The sequence below is a fragment of the Gracilinanus agilis genome, chromosome 2, assembly GCF_016433145.1.
Source record: "Gracilinanus agilis isolate LMUSP501 chromosome 2, AgileGrace, whole genome shotgun sequence".
NCBI lineage: Eukaryota > Metazoa > Chordata > Mammalia > Didelphimorphia > Didelphidae > Gracilinanus > Gracilinanus agilis.
The window spans coordinates 390,578,529-390,601,021 of NC_058131.1; the positions used below are offsets into that span (position 1 = coordinate 390,578,529).

The 22,493-nt window shown below is 43.8% G+C and overlaps 1 protein-coding gene across 2 annotated transcripts in view; it reads left to right on the forward strand.

Moving 5' to 3' along the window:
* The window catches only part of ANXA6 (annexin A6), a 64,178-nt gene that overhangs the window by 23,869 nt on the left and 17,816 nt on the right, over positions 1-22,493 (forward strand). For both annotated transcript variants that reach the window (XM_044664487.1, XM_044664488.1), the window contains exons 3-15: positions 4,404-4,494; positions 4,974-5,068; positions 5,252-5,365; positions 7,054-7,144; positions 10,188-10,267; positions 12,188-12,244; positions 13,492-13,585; positions 13,923-14,018; positions 14,898-14,956; positions 15,254-15,376; positions 16,542-16,600; positions 18,501-18,579; positions 19,634-19,715. In XM_044664487.1, the coding sequence (XP_044520422.1) occupies positions 4,404-4,494; positions 4,974-5,068; positions 5,252-5,365; positions 7,054-7,144; positions 10,188-10,267; positions 12,188-12,244; positions 13,492-13,585; positions 13,923-14,018; positions 14,898-14,956; positions 15,254-15,376; positions 16,542-16,600; positions 18,501-18,579; positions 19,634-19,715 (1,120 nt within the window). The remainder of the gene's footprint in view (positions 1-4,403; positions 4,495-4,973; positions 5,069-5,251; positions 5,366-7,053; positions 7,145-10,187; positions 10,268-12,187; positions 12,245-13,491; positions 13,586-13,922; positions 14,019-14,897; positions 14,957-15,253; positions 15,377-16,541; positions 16,601-18,500; positions 18,580-19,633; positions 19,716-22,493) is intronic.

Here is a 22,493-nt window from a genome sequence, read left to right on the forward strand (position 1 = left end):
AAATTTTGCCTTAGACACTTCTTAGCTATGTGATCTGCCTTAGAACCAATACACAATATTGATACTAAGATGAAAGGGAAGGGTTTAAAATTTTTTGAATTAAAAAAATTTTAAAGAGAATATTATACTACCATATTAATGTTTAAGGATAACATCACTAAAAGATAATAGAAAACTGATGAATTCTGTATTTAGAATATATGATCAGACAGGGCTTCTGCTTATTAGCTACATTTGAGTGTTACTGGGATAGAATCAGTAGAGAGATGAAGTAAAAGGAAATCGCTATGGTAAAGATACAAAAGGCAATAATAAAACTTAAAAAACACAACAGCAGCTAACAGGGAAAAAAGAAAACTTCACACCAAGTATTTGTTTGTGAAAATGCTGTTGTCAAGTGAGAGAGTGGGGTGAGGAAGCTGAACCCATAGCAGAAACTGTTCCGGTAATGTTTTTATGGCACACAGCTGGTTTCCTGCCCTCCTCTCACAGCTGGAAGGATTTCTTTGTTAGCTGAGGCCCTAACAGAAATGAGCCTCATTTCAGAAGTACACTTTGTAAGCTGAGAATCAGTCAGGGGAAGGTTTTTCTGGAGGAGATGGTCCTGAAGGATGAATAGGATTTTGACTAGGGAGAGAAGCGTGGAGAGTGAGCGTTCTGGAGAGAAGGGGGAGAGTTAGGAAACTGCAAAAGATGTGTTTGAACCCTACCTCAGACACTAATTGTATGACTCTGGGTAAATCACTTAACCTCTCTTGGCCTCAGTTTCTTTCTCTATAAAGTAGGGATAATAACAGCACTTTTTGGGGTTGTGAAGATCAAATGAAATAATGAATTATAAAACTTGAAAGCATATATAAATGTTATTATATTACTACTATATAAATGAATTCTGAGCATACTCCATCAGGAAAGTTTTTTCCCTCTGGACCCTTTCATTCCCAAACAGAATTCGGTTTTCCCTCCATTTACCTCACAACTACTCCCCCTCCCAAGTTCCCTCCCTCCCCTTTAATGTCCCAGGCTAAGGTCCAAGGGGCTACCACCTCAAGGGGCCAGTCAAAGGGAAAGAGATCCTGTTGAGGACTATCCAGGATGGCTCTCCATTTCCCAGAAATCCCAAGGCCAGACATGATACCTTTGGCCTTCCTCCCCTACTCCCACACTCCACCTGCTCCCTGGCATCCCCAGCTGCCCATTACTCTCCTAGGCTCAGATCCTTATCAGTGGTGTCAAGCTGATCCATAGCCAGTTCCTTATTGAACCAGACCCATTGTGCTTTCAGACATGGCCCATCTCAGAGTTGCTAGGTTTCTTTGCCTCCCCTCCCCCTGTGGAACTAGCCAGCTTGTCCTCAAATGTCCTAGAGTGAGTGGGCAGCACACCTTTGCTAGGCGGTCAGTCTGAGACACCCATCATTCCCCGTGCTTCCTCTAACCATCCTGTGGGGACAGAGAGTAGAAGGCACAAGAGTTCCAAGTAATAACCTGATACCAATCGCCCATAGAGTCACAGACTGTAGAACAAGAAGAGCCCTCGAAGGGCATCTTGTTCAACCAGTACCTGAACAGAAATCCCTTCTACAACATCCCAAACAATTGGTTATCCAGGTTCTATTCGAAAACTTCTAATGACAGGAGATTTGCTCCCTAGCAAGGCAGCTCAGCTTACTTTTGGACAACTGCTTAGAAGAAAATTTTTCATTCTGTTGAGCGAAAATCTACCTTTCTGTAGTATCTATCCATTACTCCTTGTTCTGTCCTCTGGATGTATGCAGAACAGGTCTAGTCTTTCTTCCATGTGAGGCTACTTCAAATGCTGGAAGACAACCATCATGCCTCCCCTGATTTGTCTTCTCTAGTGTAAACATCTCTAATTTCTGCCACTGACACACAATTTGTTCTCCAGACCCCTTCATCCTATTGTTCTCCTGATACTCTCCAACTTATCGATAGGGATAGGTCCTGGACTTCTAATTTCACTGATAGAGGGAACTCTAACATTAGAAATCTCCTTCCAGGCATGTTCAACTCTTTGCAAGCCCATTTGGGGTTTTCTTGGCAAAGATACTAGAATGGTTTGCCGTTTCCTTCTCTGGATCATTTTATAGATAAGGAAACTGAAACAGAGTTAAGTGACTTACCTAAGGTCACACAGCCAGTTAAGTGTCTGAAGTCACATTTGAACTCAGGAAAATGAGTCTTCTGACTCCAGGCTTGATTCTATCCACTAGCTGCCTTTATGATCTTAGAAAATTGGCATAAAAACACTTTGCTAAATAATTTGCCTAGAGTTCTTGCAGCTGGTATGGGTCAGAGGCAGGATGTAAACCCAGGCCCTCCTGACTCTAAGGCCTGCCCTATCACAATACCTCTAGTTAGTCAATGCTCTTTCTGATATGGGGTTGAGAATGAGACACTGGCTTCCACATTGATATAGCCAGGACTGTGAGTTCCCTCATTCTATATGTAGTCCTCTTGAATCTCCTTGTTACATCCACATTCACATATAAAATCTGTTTGGAATTCAAAGTCCTTTATACCCCTCCCCCCTCTATTTTTCCAGACTTATATCTTTACTTTAAACTTCATTCAATTATTTATTTGTTTAGAATAGTTTTCTATGGTTACATTATTCATGTTCTTTCTCTCCCTTCCTCTCTCCCATAACCAACAAGCAATTCCATCCAGTCTTATATCTTACACCACCAACCTCAACACCCCCTCCTCTATCCACCCCCCAAATTATACTCTGAGGCCAGTAACACTGTCCTCCTTACTCTTCTTCAAACAACATTCCAAGTCCTTTCTCTGGCTGTCCCCCAAGCCTGAAATGCTTTCCCTCCTCATCCCCCCTTCCACTTTTCCTGGCTTCTCCAGTTCCAGGTAAAATCCCATGTTTCACAGAAGCCTTTCCCCATCAGCCTTAATTCTAGTCCTTTCCTCTTGTTTATTATTTCCTATTTGTCCTGTATTTATATTGTTTGTATGTTGTCTCTCCCATTAGACTGTGAGTTCCTTGAGAGCAGGACTGTCTCTTGCCTGTCTTAGCATCCCAGCACTTAACGCAGTGCTTTGCACATTGTCAGTGCTTGATAAATGTTTACTGACTAACTCAAAGCAGCCTCAGGGGGTTGCTTAATGTTTTAAATTAAACAGCACCTGCAAAGTAGGTGAGGCAATTCATATTCCCTTTTTCTAGTTAAGGAATCAAAGGTGAGTAGTGTCTAAAACCTAGGAAGGTTAGACCTTTGCTTAGGCTAAGACTTGAGGCAGGAGTTCTTAACCTCTGGGTGAAGGTGTCATAGACCCTTTTGGTAGTCTGGTGAAACCTGTAGACTCTCAGAATCATGTTTTTAAAAGCATAAAATATTTAAAATTGCAAAGGAAGCAAATTATTATGAAATGCAGTTAATGAAATATCTTTTAAGTAAGTTCATCAGCTCATCAGCTGCAGGTTAAGAACCCCTGCTGGGAAACATTTGGCCTCAATTTCCTTCTCTGTAAAACAGTGGTAAGAGGCGAGATGATAACTCACATTACCATAGCGTTTTCTTTACATCAACCCCATGAGACTCCATGGCCTATAGTGGCATCTGAGTAATGGTCTCTGAGAAGGAATAGCCTCCCTCCGAAATGGGGGTCTTCTAGCATCCCTGGTGCTGGTGCTCTAGAAGCATGGAGGCTACTCTGCCTCAACCCAGACTGTGGAAGAGTCACACATGGCACAATATTATTGACACCAGGCCATAGTGGGAGCTTGGTACATCTACAGGTCAGTTAATAAAAGCAGAGAAGAGCAAACCCCTCCACGTACCCCACCTGCATCCTTGCTCAGAACTCTTCTTTCCCTTTCTTGGTTCATATATATTCCCTGCTTCTAAGATGTAAACCTATGTGGGGCTAGCATTTTTGACTTGCCCCAGACACCACTTGTCTGCCCTTAGAGTTGGATCATTAGCAGGGGAAGTGGATGTACCCCAAGTCATCCATTGCCCTGGCTTTGTCCCCTCTGTAAACAAGTTTACTTTAAATGAGGAGTGGGAATCAGAGTGTGGCCAGAATTGAGGAATGGAGTAGTTGGCATGTGGCTGTGTGAAATGTGTATGAATTCTGTCTTAGGTTTCATGAACTCTGAGCTAATCAACAAACCAGAACTGATTACTGGTAGTGTTCAGACACTCCTTTTCTCTTCTGTGGGGGCCATTACAGCACTTGATGGTTAAGGCTCTGAAGGCTAAGATGCTCATTGTCCTGTGGGAGGAGGATCTCATCCTGGGATGCCATTGGCTCAGTGTGACTTGAGACATGGGATTGAGGTGCATTTTCTGGATTTGAAAGGCACAGAAGCCTCTGCTAATCCCTTTCCTCTCCAGTTTACCCTCTTTGTTCTTCTCTTGACAGGGCAACAGGTACCGGGGCTCCATCACGGATTATGCTGACTTTGATGCCAACAAGGATGCTGAAACCTTGTACACAGCCATGAAGGGCTTTGGTCGGTGTCAGACCAAGGGTTAGGGAGGTTGTTTAGTGGCCTAGGGGGGTAAAGGGGAAACCTCAGACTTGGGCTTTAGCCAAAGTCATCTTGGCGCGTGGGAAGAAGTTTCCATCTGATGTAGATCTAGGACTCTGGATGCCTGGGTTCTGCTACTGACTTGCTGTGTGACATTGAGCAAGTCACTTCTTTTGGGTTTCACTGTATAAAATGAGGAGTTAGAGAGAGTTAGAGTAAAGGATCTCTAAGTTCCCATATGGTTTTGCCCAATGATATGAGGATCTCTATCTCTGTCTCTGTGTGTGTATCTGTCTGTGGCAGACTCTGTATAAATGTTTAGTCTGCCTTCATTCTTAGTCAGGGTTTGGGATCTTGAAGAGGGTAAGGGGAGCAGCTGAAGCATGATCTTTAAGGGATATTTGGAGGAAGAAATGTGTGTTGGGGCAGAGGGCCAAGGTGACAGGCTTTCCCTATCGCAGGCAGTGACAAAGAAGCCATATTGGAGCTGATTACCTCCCGGAGCAACAAGCAGAGGCAGGAGATCTGTCAGAGCTACAAATCCCTCTATGGCAAGGTAAATCCCTTGCTCCCACCCAGGAGCCTGGGGGTGTGAGATCCTCTGCCACCTCGGCCCCCAAACCCTTTCTCCTTGGAAAAAGCCAGCTTAGGCTCCCCCGGAGAGCCCGTCTCTCCCTCCCCAGCCCCACTCCCAAACCCAGCCTGTCTCCTTGTCTTTGTTTCTCCATCCTGCCTGCAGGACCTCATTGCTGACCTGAAGTATGAGCTGACAGGAAAGTTTGAGCGCCTAATTGTGGGCCTGATGAGGCCTCTTGCCTACTTTGACGCCAAGGAGATTAAAGATGCCATCTCGGTAAGTTGGGACTGGGGTGATTGTATAATTAGTGAATAGACATTTGGCAAGCACTCCCCCTGCCAGGATGCTGAGCCCTTTACCAGATATAGGAAACCAAGGACCCAGGGATTTACAACCCACCCTGGAACCTGGCCAAAATGCCGCACCTTCCAGAGCGGAAGTTAATGTGAAGCAGGCTGGCCTCTGATCTCATCTGAAGTAGCTAGTTACCACGGTAACTAACCCTGGTACTCAAATGAATGCTCACAGAATAACTCTGAGGAGAGCAGATGTTGCTAAATAACAAGGGAGTGGTAAAGACTTCAGGAAGGGGAGATCACCCAGTAAGGTGATAATAAAAGAAAGATATATGAAGGAAGGAAGTAGAATGTAACCAAAAAAAAAAAAAAAAAAAGAGGTGAGAAAGCCAGAGGGCATTCTAGACTGGGGAAAAACAATGCAAAAAAAGGTCCATAGGCACGAATGCCTGAGTGTCTTTGTACCTCAGTTTTCTCATCCATCAAGTGGGAATTAGTATAGAAAAGCAGGCAGAATATTGGAGTTAGAAGGCCTAGATTCTTTTTTTCTCCTTTCTACTAATTAGCTCTATGCCTTCAGGAATTTAAATGTTTTCCTTAAATCGCAATTTCCCCATCTATAAGTTAAGGGATTTGTATTAGTTGATCTCTAAGGTCCTTTATACTATCTCCATCACTACATGATGGTGAGAAGATCAGACTGTTTGGAGCAGAATAGTGGGGAGATACTGTTATCAAATTCTGCTTTAAAACAGTCAGCAAACATTAAGCACTGTGCTAAGCTTGAAAAGAAAGATAAATATCATCCCTGCTTTTTAAGGAGCTCACAATTTTAATAGGGAACAACATGCAAAGAACTTTATACAAGCAAGATATATAAAGGATAAATTGCCAATAACCTGAGAGGGGGCCTAAGAAAGGCTTCTTTTTTTATTTTTTTTTAACCCTTACTTTCCACCTTAGAATCAAAACTGTGTTTTTGTTACAAGGCAGAACAGCGGTAAGAACTAGGCAATGGAGGTCAAGTGACTTGCCCAGGGTCACATAGCTAGGAAGGATCTGAGGCCAAATTTGAACCTAAGACCTTCCATTTCTAGATCTAGCTCTTAATCTACGGAGTCACCTAGCTGACCCCTGAAAAAGGCTTCTTGCAGAAGGCAGGGTTTTAGCTGAAACTTGAAAGAAGCCAGGGAAGCTAGGAGGAGGAAAAAGGGAATTCCAGACATAAGGGGATAATCCATGGAGTTAGAAAATCCCTGGAGTCAGAAGATGGAGTGTTTGGGGAGAGAATAATCAAGAAGGCTAGTGTCACTGCCTTGAAGAATATGTGAGGGGAGGTGAGAGACTAGGAATGTAAGAATGGCCCAAGTTTTAAAGGACTCTAAAAGCCAAACCAAGGATTTTACATTTGATCCTGGATGTAATAGGGACCCACTGGAGTTTGTTGAATGGAAGAAGAGGGTTGGAGTGACCTGCAATTCCTAAGTCTTGAGTTTGGGATAACCAGGAAAGTCTTTGGTAGTTCTGTGATTCTTTATCACCCCTGAACTGGATTCTGCTTTAGCTAGGCTCTGAGGTTCCCTTGGGTCAAAGGATGGCACACCCTGGTCACAGTATACTCTGCAGCCCCCAGCCTCTGCCTCTCACTGGGTTTGTCCTTTCATTTAGGGCATTGGAACAGACGAGAAGTGTCTGATTGAGATCCTAGCATCCCGAACCAACCAGCAGATTCACCAGCTAGTGGAAGCCTACAAAGACGGTGAGAGTGGCTGTTGAAATTCAGCAAGATCTTTTTTTTTTAAACCTTTACTTTCTGCCTTAGTATAAGTTCTAAGACAGAAGAGGGGAGCAGTAAGGACTAGGCAGTCAGGGCTTCCCCCAGGTGACACAGCAAGGAAGTGTCCAGTATCAGACTTGAACCCAGGCCCTCCCAACTCCAATCCACTGTGCTACCTTCCTGCCCCAAGATGTTTTCAAAGATCTATTCCAGAAGTGAAGAATGGCCAGGAGTCCTTGTACCCATAGTATAAGCTCACCTATATGTGTAGACATTCCCTATGTGTCTGTATGTGTCCTTTTCTTCCTCCTCTTCAGGGGGCCTCCATCTCCTTCCTCCCTTTGCCTGGCTCCCTCACTGCCTGGAATGACCATATTCCTTATAGAGCTGCCCACAGCTCTGAAAGGCTTAGAGTCCAGTCCAGGTCACTGTGTCTGATGCAGGACTTGAACCCAAGGCTCTTTCCATTAGGCATCACTCTCACTTATATTTATTACCTGTTTTATTAAATATTCTCTGAAGAAGTCCTTTTCTAGTGCATCAAGAGGTAACACACAAGTGACCTTTAGTTTCTAAAGCCTCTGACAGCAAAGGCCAAGTGTTGATGAGTCAGACCAAATTGTAAAGGCTTAGCATGTGGTGACTGATGTACTCGTATGGCCACCACCCTGTCTCAGGCTCTCATCACCTCCTTGCTGGACCATTGCTAATACCGCCTAATTGGTTCCCTTGTCTCATGTCCTTCCCTTCTCCAGTCTAACCTTTACACAACTGCTAAAATGATTTTCCTAAAGCACAGGTCTGACCCTGTGACTTTCCCTAGCCAATAAACTCTACTGTCTCCTGATTGTTACTAGGATTAGGTATAAACCCCTCTGTTTTACCTTATTTTTTTAATCCTTAACTTCCATCTTAGAATCAATACTATGTATTGGTTCTAAGACAGAAGAGCAGGAAGGGCTAGGCAATGGGGGTAAGTGACTTGCCCAGGGTCACTCAGCTAGGAAGTGTCTAAGGCCACATTTAAATCCTCTGTTTGACTTTTAAAGCCCCTTTATGACATAGTCCCAATCTGTTTCTCTAGCCTTCACTCACTCTGTGGTTCAGCCAAAAAAGCCTTTTAGATGTTTATTACGTGACACTGTCTTTTGCTTCCATGCTTTTATACTGGCTGCCCCCTACCCATTCCTGGAATGTTCTCTCTCCTCACCTTTATCTCTTAGAATCCCTTATTTCCTTTTAAACTCACGTGGAGTGTCACTTTCTGTGCCCTCCCCTCAAAGTACCTTTCATTCATTTTTGTATATACTTGTATATATGTAAGTTGTATCCCTAGAATGTAAGCCCCTTGAGAACAGAGATTGCTTCATTTTTGCCTTTGTATCCCTGGTGCCTAGCACTGTGCCTAGCATATCACAGGCTCATTGATCTACTAATGCTAGCTAAAAGGGAAGAAGCAGGGGTGGAGCTGGGGAGAAAGAAAGAGAGGCTGTAACTTTTTTGATGAAACTGAGAGAGAACATGGCCAACCAAGGGGCATAATTAGATCTTCTAGAGGGAGAATCAGATTTCAAGAATCGAAAGAAATTATGTCTTTTTTAAGTACTAGAGATATTAGAGTTTAATATTACCTTTTCTTATTTTTAAAAGATGAATAGAATTAATATTCCTTTTCCAAAAAATAAATTTATACTGTATTAAATTTTTATATGTATAGGTATGTGGATGTGTGGATGTTATCACCATAGATTTATTCATTTGCCCTATGGGATAAGTTGATTGATTGGCCCTCAATAGATTATATAATGGTAAATATATTATCTCTTCCCTCAGATCTTACACATACATATTCAATGGTAGACCATTGAGTTGAATGATGGCAAGGGAGCATGGTGGAAGAAGTACTAGATTTGGAGACCAAAGACTTGGGTTCAGCCTTGGCTCTGTTATTTCCTATCCAATTATCTTGGGCAACTTCCTCTTTCTGAATTCAGTTATCTCTTCTGTAAAATAGGTATAATATGACTCATACTATTCCCTCAAAAAGTTGTTGTGAATAAAGTTATTTTCTTACATAAATATGAGCTGTTGCTATGACTACAGAGAGAAAGAACAATAGAAGTTCATTCAGAGAGAACACTGTGGTCTAGAATACTTCTTGTAAAAGGTAGGGAACTCATGTTAGGTTTAGTGGGATTTAATTGGACCTGAAAAGGGAACAGGTGGGGGAACAATGTGAGCAAAAGGTCAGAGGTTGAAACAAGCTAAGTGTGTTCTGGGGGATAATAAGACCAGTCTAGTTGGGGTAGAGGGTGCCTCTTGATGAAGTAGTGGATAAGCAAGTTAAGGAGCCTGACAGTGTTGAAAGCTAGCCAACATCTCCAGATAATCTGATAATGACAGCTTAGTTGATAAAGAAAGAAGCAGGAGACAATCTTGACTGTCAGCTCATAGCTGCTTCTCCGAAGTGCCACTGAGTCACAAGTTTATTATATATGAAAATTCAAAATCCCTTTCACCCAGAAGAACAGAGAGAGTTTTACAGGTGCGCAGAATTGCAGTTTCAACTTAGACAATACAAAGAAAGTTCAGTAGCTTCAAGGTTGGATAAGAGTACAAGGTTGGATTGTAGCTGCCTCATTATCAGTAAGCTCCATCTGGGAATATTTTGCTGGGTGGGGAAGTCCCTGAATTTTTCAGCTTTGACTGTCTCAAACTACTTTTGAAACCCAGGCAACTGCATTCTTGACCAAGGGTAAAAATGTTAGCCTCTTGACTGTTGGTTTGTTAAGAGCTTAAAGTTTTCCAATAAGAAAAGATGTGGATCAGAAAAGGAGTCAAAAGAGGAGTCTCAGATTTTTATCTGAGACTCTGTTTCTCTTATTGGCCTCCCACATGAGAGTAGACGGATAAAGTATACTCCAAGGTTACTCATTGCTGGTGGGGAGAAGAGGGTCCCAATTGGATTTTCTTAAGGGAATCCCTAGAAGTTGGGAAAGCTCAAGTTCTCCATCCTTCCTTCTAGCATATGAACGAAATCTGGAGGAAGATGTTATTGCGGACACCTCTGGCCACTTCAAGAAGATGCTGGTGGTCTTGCTCCAGGTATTGGCAGGCTGATGGTGGGTATATATCTCTGGGCTCATCCTCTGCCTCCGGATGAAGGAGATGCTGGTTGCTCAGATTGAGGCTTTCTTCTTTTTCCTATGTCATCCCTCAGAGGCTATGAAGTGGTACAGTGAATAGAATAGTGCATATGTAAAGTGCTTTGCAAACTTTAAAGCTCTCTTTTAATGCTGATTGATGTCACTGCAGATGCCATGCTTCCATTTCTCTTCTCTGCTCTTCAGGGAGAGGCTTGCACTCCAGTTTATTGGAAAGTGGAATCTTTTTTAGTTCTTTCTCGACTTTCCCTCTTAACTTCCTGTGCTTTGCAGATGTGGGCACGTGCATTCTGTCATGCATCTGTTTCCTGTTGCCTGTTCTCTCTCTGGCACCAGCTCACTCAAGCACGTACAAACATACACACACTCAAACATATTCACCCACATTAACACACACACTCATACATTTACACACACACACACAACATGAATCCAAGTCTTGACTTCTGCTCTCCCATTCTCCCCCAACTCCAGCTGGCTGCCCCACTCTTCTTTATCCTCCTGATGAAGAGAAGAAAGTCCAAGTTTCATTCCCCCCCCCCCTTTCCTCTCATTCATTCTCTGTAGTTCTTGAGGCTGTCAGGGCCAGCAGCTTCAGCTAGACAGTTAGCTGGTTCTATCTTTCTCTTTGATCAGAGAAGGTGGTGCTGCAGATCTGTCTTGAGTTGCTTCCTGATGATAAGGGAAGATAAGAATAAGGAAGGTGAAACTAGCAAAGTGAACGATTCTCTGGTGTGCTGTTTTCCCTTGGCCTCCTTCTGAACCATGGAAAAATAGGCATTTCTTTATCTAGAAATCAACTTCCCCATACCCACTCCTTTTTTTTTATTTTATTGTCATACTTGTAAGAGCAAAGTCATACATAGCCAAAACCCCAAATTAAAGCCATAAATATGCTGATGTGAAAGACAACTCCAACAGTTCTTTCTTTCCATGCCCATTCTAAATCAGACAGATTTGAAGCACTGATGTAGTAGAAAGAATATTAGCTCTCAGAGGGGCAGCTGGGTGGCTAATGGATTGAGAGCCAGGCCCAGAAATGGAAGGTCCTGGATTCAAATCTGGCCTTAGACAATTCCTAGCTGGGAATCTGGGCAAGTCACTTGATCCCCATTGCCTAGCCCTTACTGCTCTTCTGCCTTAGAACCAAAACACAGTATTGATTCTAAAGATAGAAAGTAAGAATTTAAAAGAAACAAAAGAATACTAGCTCTGACATTTATTAGCTCATGTGATATTGAGCAAATCATTTGCCCTCCTTGAGTTTCAATTTCCTCATCCATCAGTTGAAATAAAAAACCCTATAGCCACTTAGGAGGAAAAGATTTTGCAAAGAAAGCACAGTGGAATGTGGGCTCTTAGCAGGAACTGCAGAGCCCGCCACAGGAAGCTTTAATCCCTTCTGGAAAATGCTTTTAGCTTTCACCACCAGTGAGACCATGCTGAAATAAAGCTAAGATCATTGTTAGAGGGTGGGTCTTCCTCCAAGGGAGAGGTAACAAACCTATTGGCCAGCCCCTGGGGATGTATTAGATGATGACAGGATAGGGAGAGGAGGCAGAGCTCAAGGTACTGCATGCAGAAGGTGTCCTGCTGGTTGCTGACCTCTTGAGTGGAATGAGGGCAGTAGCCCACCAGAGAAGACTCTCTTCTCCCTAGATTGCTCTGGTTCTAAAACTGAGGGCTGAAAATTAGGCTCATTTCATTTAGGGAATAAAATCTCTGAATGAGAATGCTGAAGGAATCTAGCCAGTCCAGGTCTGCCTGGCAGTAGCAGTTACTCCCCTCACAGTGACTTTGCCAGCCTCCCTTGGAGTCAGTGTTCCTTAAAGAAGATGTCTTTTGTGTCTCTGTGCCCCAGGGGACCCGGGAGGAAGATGACGTGGTAAGCGAGGACCTGGTCGCACAAGATGTCAAGGTAAAGGAAAGCCTGTCGAATTGTTCGGTCAAGGGTCATTCTCCAGCCTACACTGGTGGTGCAGTAGATAGAGCACTGAGTCTGAAGTCAGAAAGACCTAAGTTCAAATCCAGCCTCAGATACTTACTAGCTATATGTCCCTGGCAAGGGACTCAAGTTCTATTTTCTTCAGTTTCCTCAACTGTAAAATGGGGAAAATAATAAATGGAGCACTTATCTTAAAGAGTTCTTGTGAAGATCAGATGAGATACCTTAATGGGGGAAAAGAAAGAAAGTTGTGGTTTCTGGAAATTCTTACATTCCAGAATATTTTTCAGATAACTTTTTTTTTTTCATTTTTTTTAAACCCTTGTACTTCCGTGTATTGTCTCACAGGTGGAAGATTGGTAAGGGTGGGCAATGGGGGTCAAGTGACTTGCCCAGGGTCACACAGCTTGGAAGTGGCTGAGGCCGGGTTTGAACCTAGGACCTCCTGTCTCTAGGCCTGACTCTCACTCCACTGAGCTACCCAGCTGCCCCTTCAGATAACTTTTTAACCAGGCTCTTCCCACTGGTCAAGATGAGTGCTATTCAGGGTAGCTAGGGGGTCAGTGGATTGAGTGCCAGGCCAGATAAAGAAAGTCCTGGGTTTAAATCTGGCCTCAGTCACTTCCTAACTGCGTCACCCTGGGCAAGTCACTTAACCTCAGTTGGTTAGCCCTTGCTACTCTTCTGCTTTGGAACCCATACTTAGTATGGATTCTAAGAAAGAAGGTAAAGTTTTAAAAAAAATGAGTGTTATTCCTCTTTTGTGCTAGAAGCTCATACTATTAAGAACCCCTGTGCCTAGGAATCCCAGTAATCAAGAAATCCAGCAGGCATGGTGGGGCTAAGAGGGACCTATGAGACACTTCGTGTGCCTCAGATAGGAGAGATGCCTCCATTGTGGTTTGGAAAGGCCATGACCAACTCTATTTGGAGAAGGGTCAGAGCAAAGAATCAGGCTTTCACTTTTGAGGATCTCAAAGCCTTTAGCTAAGTTAGTCATTTGGGGAGGTGAGGGGGAGTCGTTAATATGATTTCCTGACTTGCTGGCAGGGAAATAGCCCCAGTGGCTTGGCTTGGGACTTCCCCAGCCACACACATTCCCTTCCCTGGCCTCTCTTTCGGAGGCTGGGCAATAAAGGCATTAAATGCCACCCATGAGGTGTCTGGGTGGGGAAGGTAGAACATTTCCTGGCCTGATGAAGTTTTTCCTGCCTCCACAGGACCTCTATGAAGCCGGGGAACAGAAATGGGGAACTGATGAGGCCCAGTTCATCTACATCTTGGGAAACCGAAGCAAACAGCACCTAAGGCTGGGTGAGCCCAGGATCCTGGGACTCTCTTAGCCAACAGCCCAGAACAAGCATCACAGTTGCTCTGAACACTATGCTTCATTTTTCTTTTTTCTTTTGCCAATCCTTTGGGCTTAGTTTCTTTTTTGGTTACTATTTTGTTTTGTTTTAAATAGGTGTGGTATGTTTGCAAATAATTATATATTCCCCACCAAAATATTAACTAGCCTCATCTTCTCATTAAGCATCCGTACAGCTGACCCATCCCCTCTCCAGAACATTAACCCTGACTTTCTTCAATACATATTTTCTATCAATCTCACCGTGTGTCCCTGTCTGACAGCCCTATCTCCTTTATTCAGTGTTTGATGAGTATCTGAAGACCACAGGGATTCCTATTGAGGCCAGCATCCGAGGAGAGCTGTCCGGGGACTTTGAGAAGTTAATGTTGGCTGTTGGTAGGTCCTGAAATCCATCCTGCCCCCTCTTCCCATCTTCCACAAGGTCGTCGAAGTGGTGGAGGATACTCCAGAACTTCATCTAGGAACACTAAAGAAGGGGGTTTGGGTTTAAGCTCCTTGAGTTCCTGGGTCAGTAGCTTTCAAAAAATGTCTTCTAAAATATTGCTATTGGCCTTGTTCCCATTTCTCCCAGTAGCTCCCCTTCCTTCTACCTATCTATACTTTCTCTTCCTCTGAGCCCAAATTCAGAGAATCTTTGTATCCATAGTCTAGATTCAGAGTACCTTAGTATCCATAGTCTTGATGCAAAGAATCTTGGTTATCCCTAGCCTGGATGCAGAGAACCCTAGTAACCATAACCTAGATTCAGAGAACCCTAGTATCTATAGCAAAGTCTTCTTCCTGAAAACCAAAAGAGAATGGGAAAGAAACTTCTAATTTATTATATTTCTATTTAGTTTTGCTCTCAGATTTTTATCAGGCCTGTCCTTTTGCTTTTTAGGCTATAGAAATGGTTTTGTGGGGAGGTGCCTATTTCTATGGTGGGGAAGAGTTTTCTGAGGCAAAGAAAATGTCTGGAATTCACATTCCTGAAGCTTTGGGGTAGACATCCCTGAAGGGAAAGCTGTGGGTTGCTGGTGTAATTGAAAATCCTAGACTGAGAGTCAGAAGACCTGGCAGCTATCCAGTTGATTTACTGAGTGACCGTGAGCAAATCACTTCCTTTCAGCTGGGTCTCAGTCTTCTCTTTAAAATGAAGAGATTGGCTCAGAGTTCCTTCTAATTCTATCATGCTATAATTTCTAAGTTTAGGTCTTGTAAATGCGCTCAGCAATTGTGTTTGAGCATTGCTCAATCCCATTTCTCTTTTCCTAGTAAAGTGCATCCGGAGCTCCGCAGAGTATTTTGCAGAAAGGCTTTTTAAAGCCATGAAGGTAAGTGATGGATCTGGAGGTGGGATTGAAGAGTGGTAGCAGGGGCAGGACCCCATTGCATGACCATGCAGTTTCTAGCCCAGTACCGTGTATGCCATAGACCCTCAAAAAAGATGAATTGAATCAGATCATGCTGTACCTTGCACCTGTTGTACTGAAGGGCTACATGGGACATCTTCACTCAATAGACCTTGGCCAGATGGAGGGTCTCCAAGCCCTTTTTTGATTACCTCCCTCTTCTGTGTGGTCTGCCATCTCAATTGTCTTTCTTCCTGTTCCCATCTGTGTCTCTTCTAGGGTCTGGGGACTCGGGACAACACGTTAATCCGTATTATGGTCTCCCGAAGCGAGCTAGACATGCTTGACATTAGGGAGGTGTTTCGGACCAAATATGAGAAGTCCCTTTACAGTATGATTAAGGTGAGCAGAGGCTTGGGATAGAGGGGAGGGAAGACTGATGACTTATTCCAAGGCTGAGGAGGCTGAATCAAGGGGTCATTCCCAGACATAACCACAAAGGATTCCATTATATTGCATATGTGAGAGAGAGCTTAAAGCACCATAAGTCTCTTAGAGATTCAAGGAGAATCCTGATCAGATCAGGGGATTTGATACAAAGATATACAGATACAGGGGAAGCTACATGACACAGTGGATAGAGAGCCGGACCTGGAGATGGGAAGTCCAGGGTTCAAATCTGACTTCAAACACTTCTTAGCTGTGTGACCCTAGGCAAGTCATGACCTCTATTACCTAAGTCTTACCATTCTTCTGCCTTGGAACGGATAGTATCAATTCTAAGACAGAAGGTAAGAGTTAAAAAATATATATACAGATATAAAGAAGGTGACATTATAGTGACATGATAGGGTACTATTAGGTTGCTAAAGAAACTTACTTGTCTGCCTCAGCTATGTCATCCCATCCTCTTCCAAGAGCCAATCAATCCTAGAACAACCTTAGAGCTAGAAGTCAGTCATTAAGAATTTATTAAGCACATACTGTGTGCTATAGGGACTGTGCTAAGCCTGAGGATACAAAGATAATTCTTGCCTTCAGTGAGAGAAGCAAGCAGTATTTTCAAGCAAGATACATACAGGAAAATCTGGATACCATTAACAGAGAGGGCAGTAATATTAAGAATGAACTTTACAGACTATTTAGCTTAAACCCCTTCCTACAAAGGAAGAATCCAAGCCCCAGAAAGGAGAAGTGCTGGGTAACCTTGGGCATGTCTAGTGTTGATTGCCAAAGAACATTGTGGCTGAGAAGTGAGGGAAGGTTGGAGGTCAAGGTCAGGAGAAAGCAGGACTATTGGAAAATGATTTATGAAGCAATTGGAGTGACTTTACTGGTTTATGTGGTCCCTATTGTTCCTCCTTCCCACCCTCTGCTGGAAGAGAAGCTTAGTTCACAGGTGATGAACAAGGGTACTCATTCCCCTATTCCTTTTGGTTTTGGGGGGGGGCCTGTCCAACCCAGCTTAGAAGGGGTCCTTGATGGAACTTAGATACCCATCGCTTAGAAAGGTGGTGCTATCTATGGATCTAAAGGCTAATTTTCCCCACTCTTTCTCTCTTGCTAGAATGACACATCTGGAGAGTACAAAAAGGCTTTACTGAAGCTGTGTGGTGGTGATGATGAGTAAGTCACCATCTATACCCTTCCTCTGGAGGATGTCCTTCCCAGTAGAGGAGATTGGCACCATCCCTTGTAGGATCAGGGTTGGGAGAAGAGATCTACATCAGGGCTTGAAAGGGGGGTGGGGAGCCATCCTGGTCCCTCTTTTCTTTTGCCTTACACCCATGTAAAGAGAGTAAGAAGTTCATGGGAAGGTTCAAGTCCCCACTGTGACACTAGGGGAGGCGGGGAGGAAGGATTCTTTAGGTGACCTGAGGTAAGCACTATTTCCCCATAATGTGTGACTTTTCTAGTATGTTTGCATGCATGTGTAATGTTTTCCTAACTATTCTTGATGCTGGGACTCTTACTGACTCAGACTTTTGGCCAGGACTGAGCTGAGTCCTCTTTCCCTGTGGTCCCAGCAGCCTATGTTTTGGGGCAATCTTTTTACCTTGGGAACTGCAACATCAAGGTGTACAAATCCAGAATGTGTCGTGGAGTTCAGTGGGCCAATGAGAGGATAGTCCTGAGTGCAAAAGATAAGAGGAGAAGCCCTGTGGTGTATATGGGAGGACCAAGTTAGCTATTTGGAGATGGGCCAGGACCAAAAACCAAGCATTCTTCTTTCTCTGGCTGCATATGTAGCCCAATTAAACAAATTCCTAAGGGCTTATTGTGGGTGGAGGGAAGAAAAGGAATGTCTCATGGTATAGTGAACAGAACTGGGCTTGGAATCAGGAAGACCTGAATTCAAATCCTACCATGACATTTGGAGCCTTGTGACTCTGAGCATGTCACTTAACCTCCATGGGCTTTAGTCAGCTCCCAAAAATTGGCTAATCTATGACTTATTATGTTGTCCCACTTTGTAGAGGGAGTTCCTACACACAACTCTCAGCTGACTAAATGGCAGTAGTCAAATTATGTTCAAGTCATATGTGAACGACACACATACACACACATAGTACAGGTGCCAAAGTGTGTGATGAGACTTGTGTGACTGTAGATATGGATACCATGCTGAGTATGACTGGGTAACCCCAGCTATGCGTCCATGGATGTAAGAAAGGAAGCCTTCCAGGTCTCTAAAGTTCAGCCCTGGACTATGTACTGGGCTTCATGTCAACTTAGTTAGCAGACATGCCCTGGGTCTAGATTGTGTTTAGAGTCCTGTCCCGACCCCAGAGGTAGACACAAAGACAAGTGAGATCCCTATCCTCAGAGCCAAGGAGTCACACACCATCCTGGACCTACGTGGGCCAGGGATCAAGCCTTCACCCAGCAAAGCAGGAGGGACTTTCCCATTGAGGATGTCCTTAAACAAGGTTCCCTGAGTACCCTGGCCAGTGCAAAGTAAAAGCCTCCAGTGTTGGAGTATGAGAAGAGGGGTGCTGTGGGGATGGGAGGGCATCTTCCTTTTCTCAGTGTTGGAAATAGCCACCTGCCTCCTTCCCTAGGGTGAGCAAAGATAAACTCTTTATGGAATGAAACGGTCCCTGGGCAGCCAACTCTGTATGTCGACCTCCCTGTGCAATAATTCAATTCCTAAACTGGCCACTTTAAAATTGAGTCTGATTTTAAACACAATGGAGATTGCTGTGGAAAGTGTGCCCACGGTGAATTCTTTTGTAAAGCCCAATCAATCCAAAATTTCTCTCTGGGTTTAATCCTATTTGCCTCTGTTGGGTTTGTATAAAGCGAAGGTCCTCTAAGTCTTCTGGGGTATGAAGTAGAGTCTTTCAAGGCTGCTTCGATGGCCTGGGGGGAGGGAGGCTGAAGTTCTTGTCTCCTGTGCTCCAAAATAAAACAAGAGGCCTCAGCATCCCTTGTGCCTCTTGGGGGAGGGGGCTGGAGTTCATTTGGGTCCCAAGTCCTTCCTTACCATACCTGTCCTCTTCCTTCCCCATCCCCACCGTTCCAGTGCTGCAGGCCAGTTCTTCCCAGAGGCAGCGAAGGTGGCCTATCAGATGTGGGAGCTTAGTGCAGTGGCCCGAGTAGAGGTCAGATCCCTGCCCCTACCCTCCCCTTTTCTGCTTGCACCCTGGACCACATGGCTTTTCTTTCTGACAGCTGGCTCCCACCTTCTCCTTTTCTGGCTCCAGGCTCCCCCTGGCGGCCAGTAGGAGGTGCTGGGACACACACTAAGGCTTCCTTTTCTTCCAAGTGATGGCGGTGCTGAAACTCCTGCATCCATTCCTTGACCTAACAGGCTAGAAGGTTTGCGGGAGGATATTAACCACTAACAGGGACTGCTGAAGCGAGATGGACTAATTCTTCTTATAAAAGCCTTTCCCAGCCCACTGCTGATGGCTGGGGTTTTGATGCATGAGAGCAGAGATCAAACTGGCTTGGGCACACTCTGTCATGGGACCCTGAGAATCTGCCCCCCTGTAATGAGGCTTCCAGGGTCCTTTTATACCTGTGGCTCAGATATATTTGAAGTAAATCATTACCCCAGTGCTCTGACACCCCTCCTTCCCTACAAGGTGAGATGGGTATAGAGTAGAGATGCCTCTAAAAGGAAAAGATAAGCTGGGGAGAGACAGGACTAAGGGGGACCAGGGAAGGAGTGGAAAAATGAATTAGCATGATCCTGATTGTAGCAACTAGATAGGTAGTTGGGAGCCCTGAGTTCTAGTGGCGACTTTGCCAGTGACTGGCTGTATGAGCATGAGCAGGTCACCTTCCCACCAGAGTTTTCTCACCTGTAAAAATGAGGGAGTTGAATTAGGTGTCTTCAAGGTCCCTTTTAGCCCATTCCACAATTCTTTGTAATCCAAAGCTTCAGACAACCTCTATCACCTGGAATTCTTTTGCTTCTCTCTTAAGAACAATACTGGATATGCACTGTTGCCCTGAGCCATGGTGGTCTCTTTCTCTGCCTGCCTGCCACGGGTATAGGGTCTGTTTGCTGTGCTCTTTCTCCCCACTCCCTTCCTCCTGCCAGTTGCTTGGCCCAGCCCTTGCTGGGAAATTCCCTCCTCCTCCTTCTCCTCCACCAGGGCCCCGGGGGGCCTCTCTACAGCCCACTCAGCTCTCTTTTGCTTCTTCTAGCTCAAGGGAACAGTACGTCCAGCACCAAATTTTGACCCAGAAGCAGATGCCAAGGCCCTGAGGAAGGCCATGAAAGGCTTAGGTAAGGAGAATGCTGGTGACACTTATGGGAGAAAATGGTTTAAAAAAAAAAAAAGAAAGAAAAGGTGGGCATAACAAGGGCAGCCTCTAGAACTAGAGACTTTAAAAACAAGCAAGAGATTTTTCTGATCCTTCGCTTATTTGAATGAAGATGAACAGCATAGAATATTAGAAAGAAAAAGACTTGAGAGTCAGGAGGGATATGGATTCCAATGCCACCAAATCTGTGATCGTGGACAAGCTTGGATTTGGGACTCTGCTTCTTCCTCTGTAAAATGGAATAAATAATATCTGCCTTGCTATAATCATAGGGTTGTATGATAAGATATGTGACAATGCTTTGGGGGAAAAAATAGAGCCCTAAAAATGTCAGATATTGGTCATGATCTCAATACCAGTACAGTGGGCTGTGTCCATTGAGGAGCTAACACATTAAATGCCACCTGCTGCCATCTAGTGCCCATCTGCTCCTCTGGCTATTAGAGAGCTTAATAGTCCAGCAGAAGATGGGAAAAGTTTTGGTTCCTTGATATGGTCCAGATGCTCATGGGATCATAGAATCTCTGAGCTAGAAGAGCCCCCAAAGCCATTTAAAATTTTTATATATTTTTTTAATTTGTAAAAGTCAGACTTCTTTCCTCCAAAGTCATTTAATTTTTTATTTTTATTTTGAATATTTCCCCTAGTTACATATTTCGTGTTTTTTCCCTCTCCCCCAAACCCCCTTAACCTCCCTTAGCCAACGCACAATTCCACTGGGTTTTACATGTATCATTGATCAAGACTTAATTCCATATTATTGATAGTTGAACTAGAGTTATTGTTTAGTGTCTACATCCCCAATAATATCCCCAACAGCCCATGTGTTCAAGCTCATTTAATATTTCTTTAAAACATTTTTATATTTATTTAAAAAAAACTCTTTACCTTCTGTCTTAGAATCAATATTGTAAATTGGTTCCAAGCCAGAAGAGTGGTAAGGGCTAGGTAACGGGGGTTAAGTGACTTGCCCAGGGTCACACAGCTAGGAAGTGTCTGAGGCCAGATTTGAACCCAGGACCTGCCCTCTCTAGGCCTGGCTTTCAATCCACTGAGCTGCTCAGCTGGCCCTTCAGAGCCATTTAATTTAAACATTCAGCCTTTGCTCCCTGGGAAGCAGAGAATCCACTTCTTCTCATTCTGTCTTTAAAGTTTGGTTTTTTTTTTCCCTCTTATTTAGTCATTTTTCAGTCATATCTGACTTTTTGTGACTCCATTTAGATTGGGTTGATTTTTTTTAGGGTTAAGGGACTTGCCCAGAGTCACAAAGTTAGTAAGTGACTTGAATTGGATTTGAACTCGGGTCTTTTTGACTCCAGACCCACCATTCTACCCACTGGCCACTTAGCTGCCCTAGGTTTGGTTTGGTTTTTTTGACCAAGATACTGGAGCAGTTTACAATTTCCTTTTCCAGATAAGGAAACTGAGGCAAAGAAGGTTAAGTAACTTGCTTAGGGTCTGATAGCTAGTAAGTATCTGAGGCCAGTTTTCAACTCAGGATTCTAACTACTGCTCCATCTAGCTGTCTTTTCCCCCCCATTACATACCTATTAAGCATGCTTCTCTGCCACTTCTATATTTTACTCCTCGTTCTGCCTAAGACCAAGCCTAAGACCAAGAACTCTCAACAGTCCTTCAAATACAAGGATGGCTATCCTATGGCCCCCAGGATCTTCTCTAGGCTGTGTATCTGTCATTCCTCAAACAGTTTTTTTACACAGCATCATCTCAAGGCCTTTCATCCTGGTTGCTCTCCTCAGAACTTCAGTTCTGGTGCCTTTCTTGAGATGTGGCTGCTATAACTGAACATAGGACTCCCAATGTGGCCTGGTTGGACCAGAGGTTGGACCTCTCCAATTCTGGACACTGGCTCCCAACGCAGCCTGAGATCATTTAGCCCTTTTGTCTGCTACCTAGGACTGCTGACTCATGTCGAGCTTGTAATACACTAAAACCTTCAGCTTCTTTTCACATGAACTACTTAGCCACGGCTAGATGCCTGTGGAGTCCTCAAAACCAAGTGTAAGACTTCAGTTATCTCTATTACATTTTTATTTCTTAAGATCTTGTCTGTTGTTCTCACCTGTCAAGCATCTCGACTCTGACACATCCTGACCCATTAGCTGTCCTCCTCAGCATTGTGTCATCTTCAGGTTCAATATGCATGGCTTCATCTAAGTCATTCTTAAAAAAAAAAAATGTTGCAAGGCACAGGACCAAGGACAGATCTCTGAGGCATTTCACACATCTCCCTCCATACTGAAGTTGACCTATTAACTCCTTTTCTAGGATCTGGTCATTTCGTTCCAAATCTTCCTAAGTAATTGTCTCCCCTACACTTCTTGATCTTCAAGTCAGCAAGTGTTTGTTAAGTGTTTACCATGTGCCAGGTACTGTGCTGTCTTGAGGATACAAAGACAAAAATGAAACGGTTTCTGCCCTCAAGGAATTTACATTCTATTTAGGACATAGATGAGTAAATAGTAATCACACATATAATATACATATGTGAATATACACACCCATGTGCATGTATATGTATCTCTGCATATTCTTGTATTATTTATATATATACATGTGTTATATGCCTATATGTGATCATTGGGGGCACTCATTGAGAAATCAGGAAATGCCTATCAAACTGAGCCTTGAGGAGACCAAAAAAGATAAGAAAGGAGAGAATACTAGATCCCTGTGTGGCGATGGGGGAGGATCTAGACAAAGGAGCTTGAAGATAGAA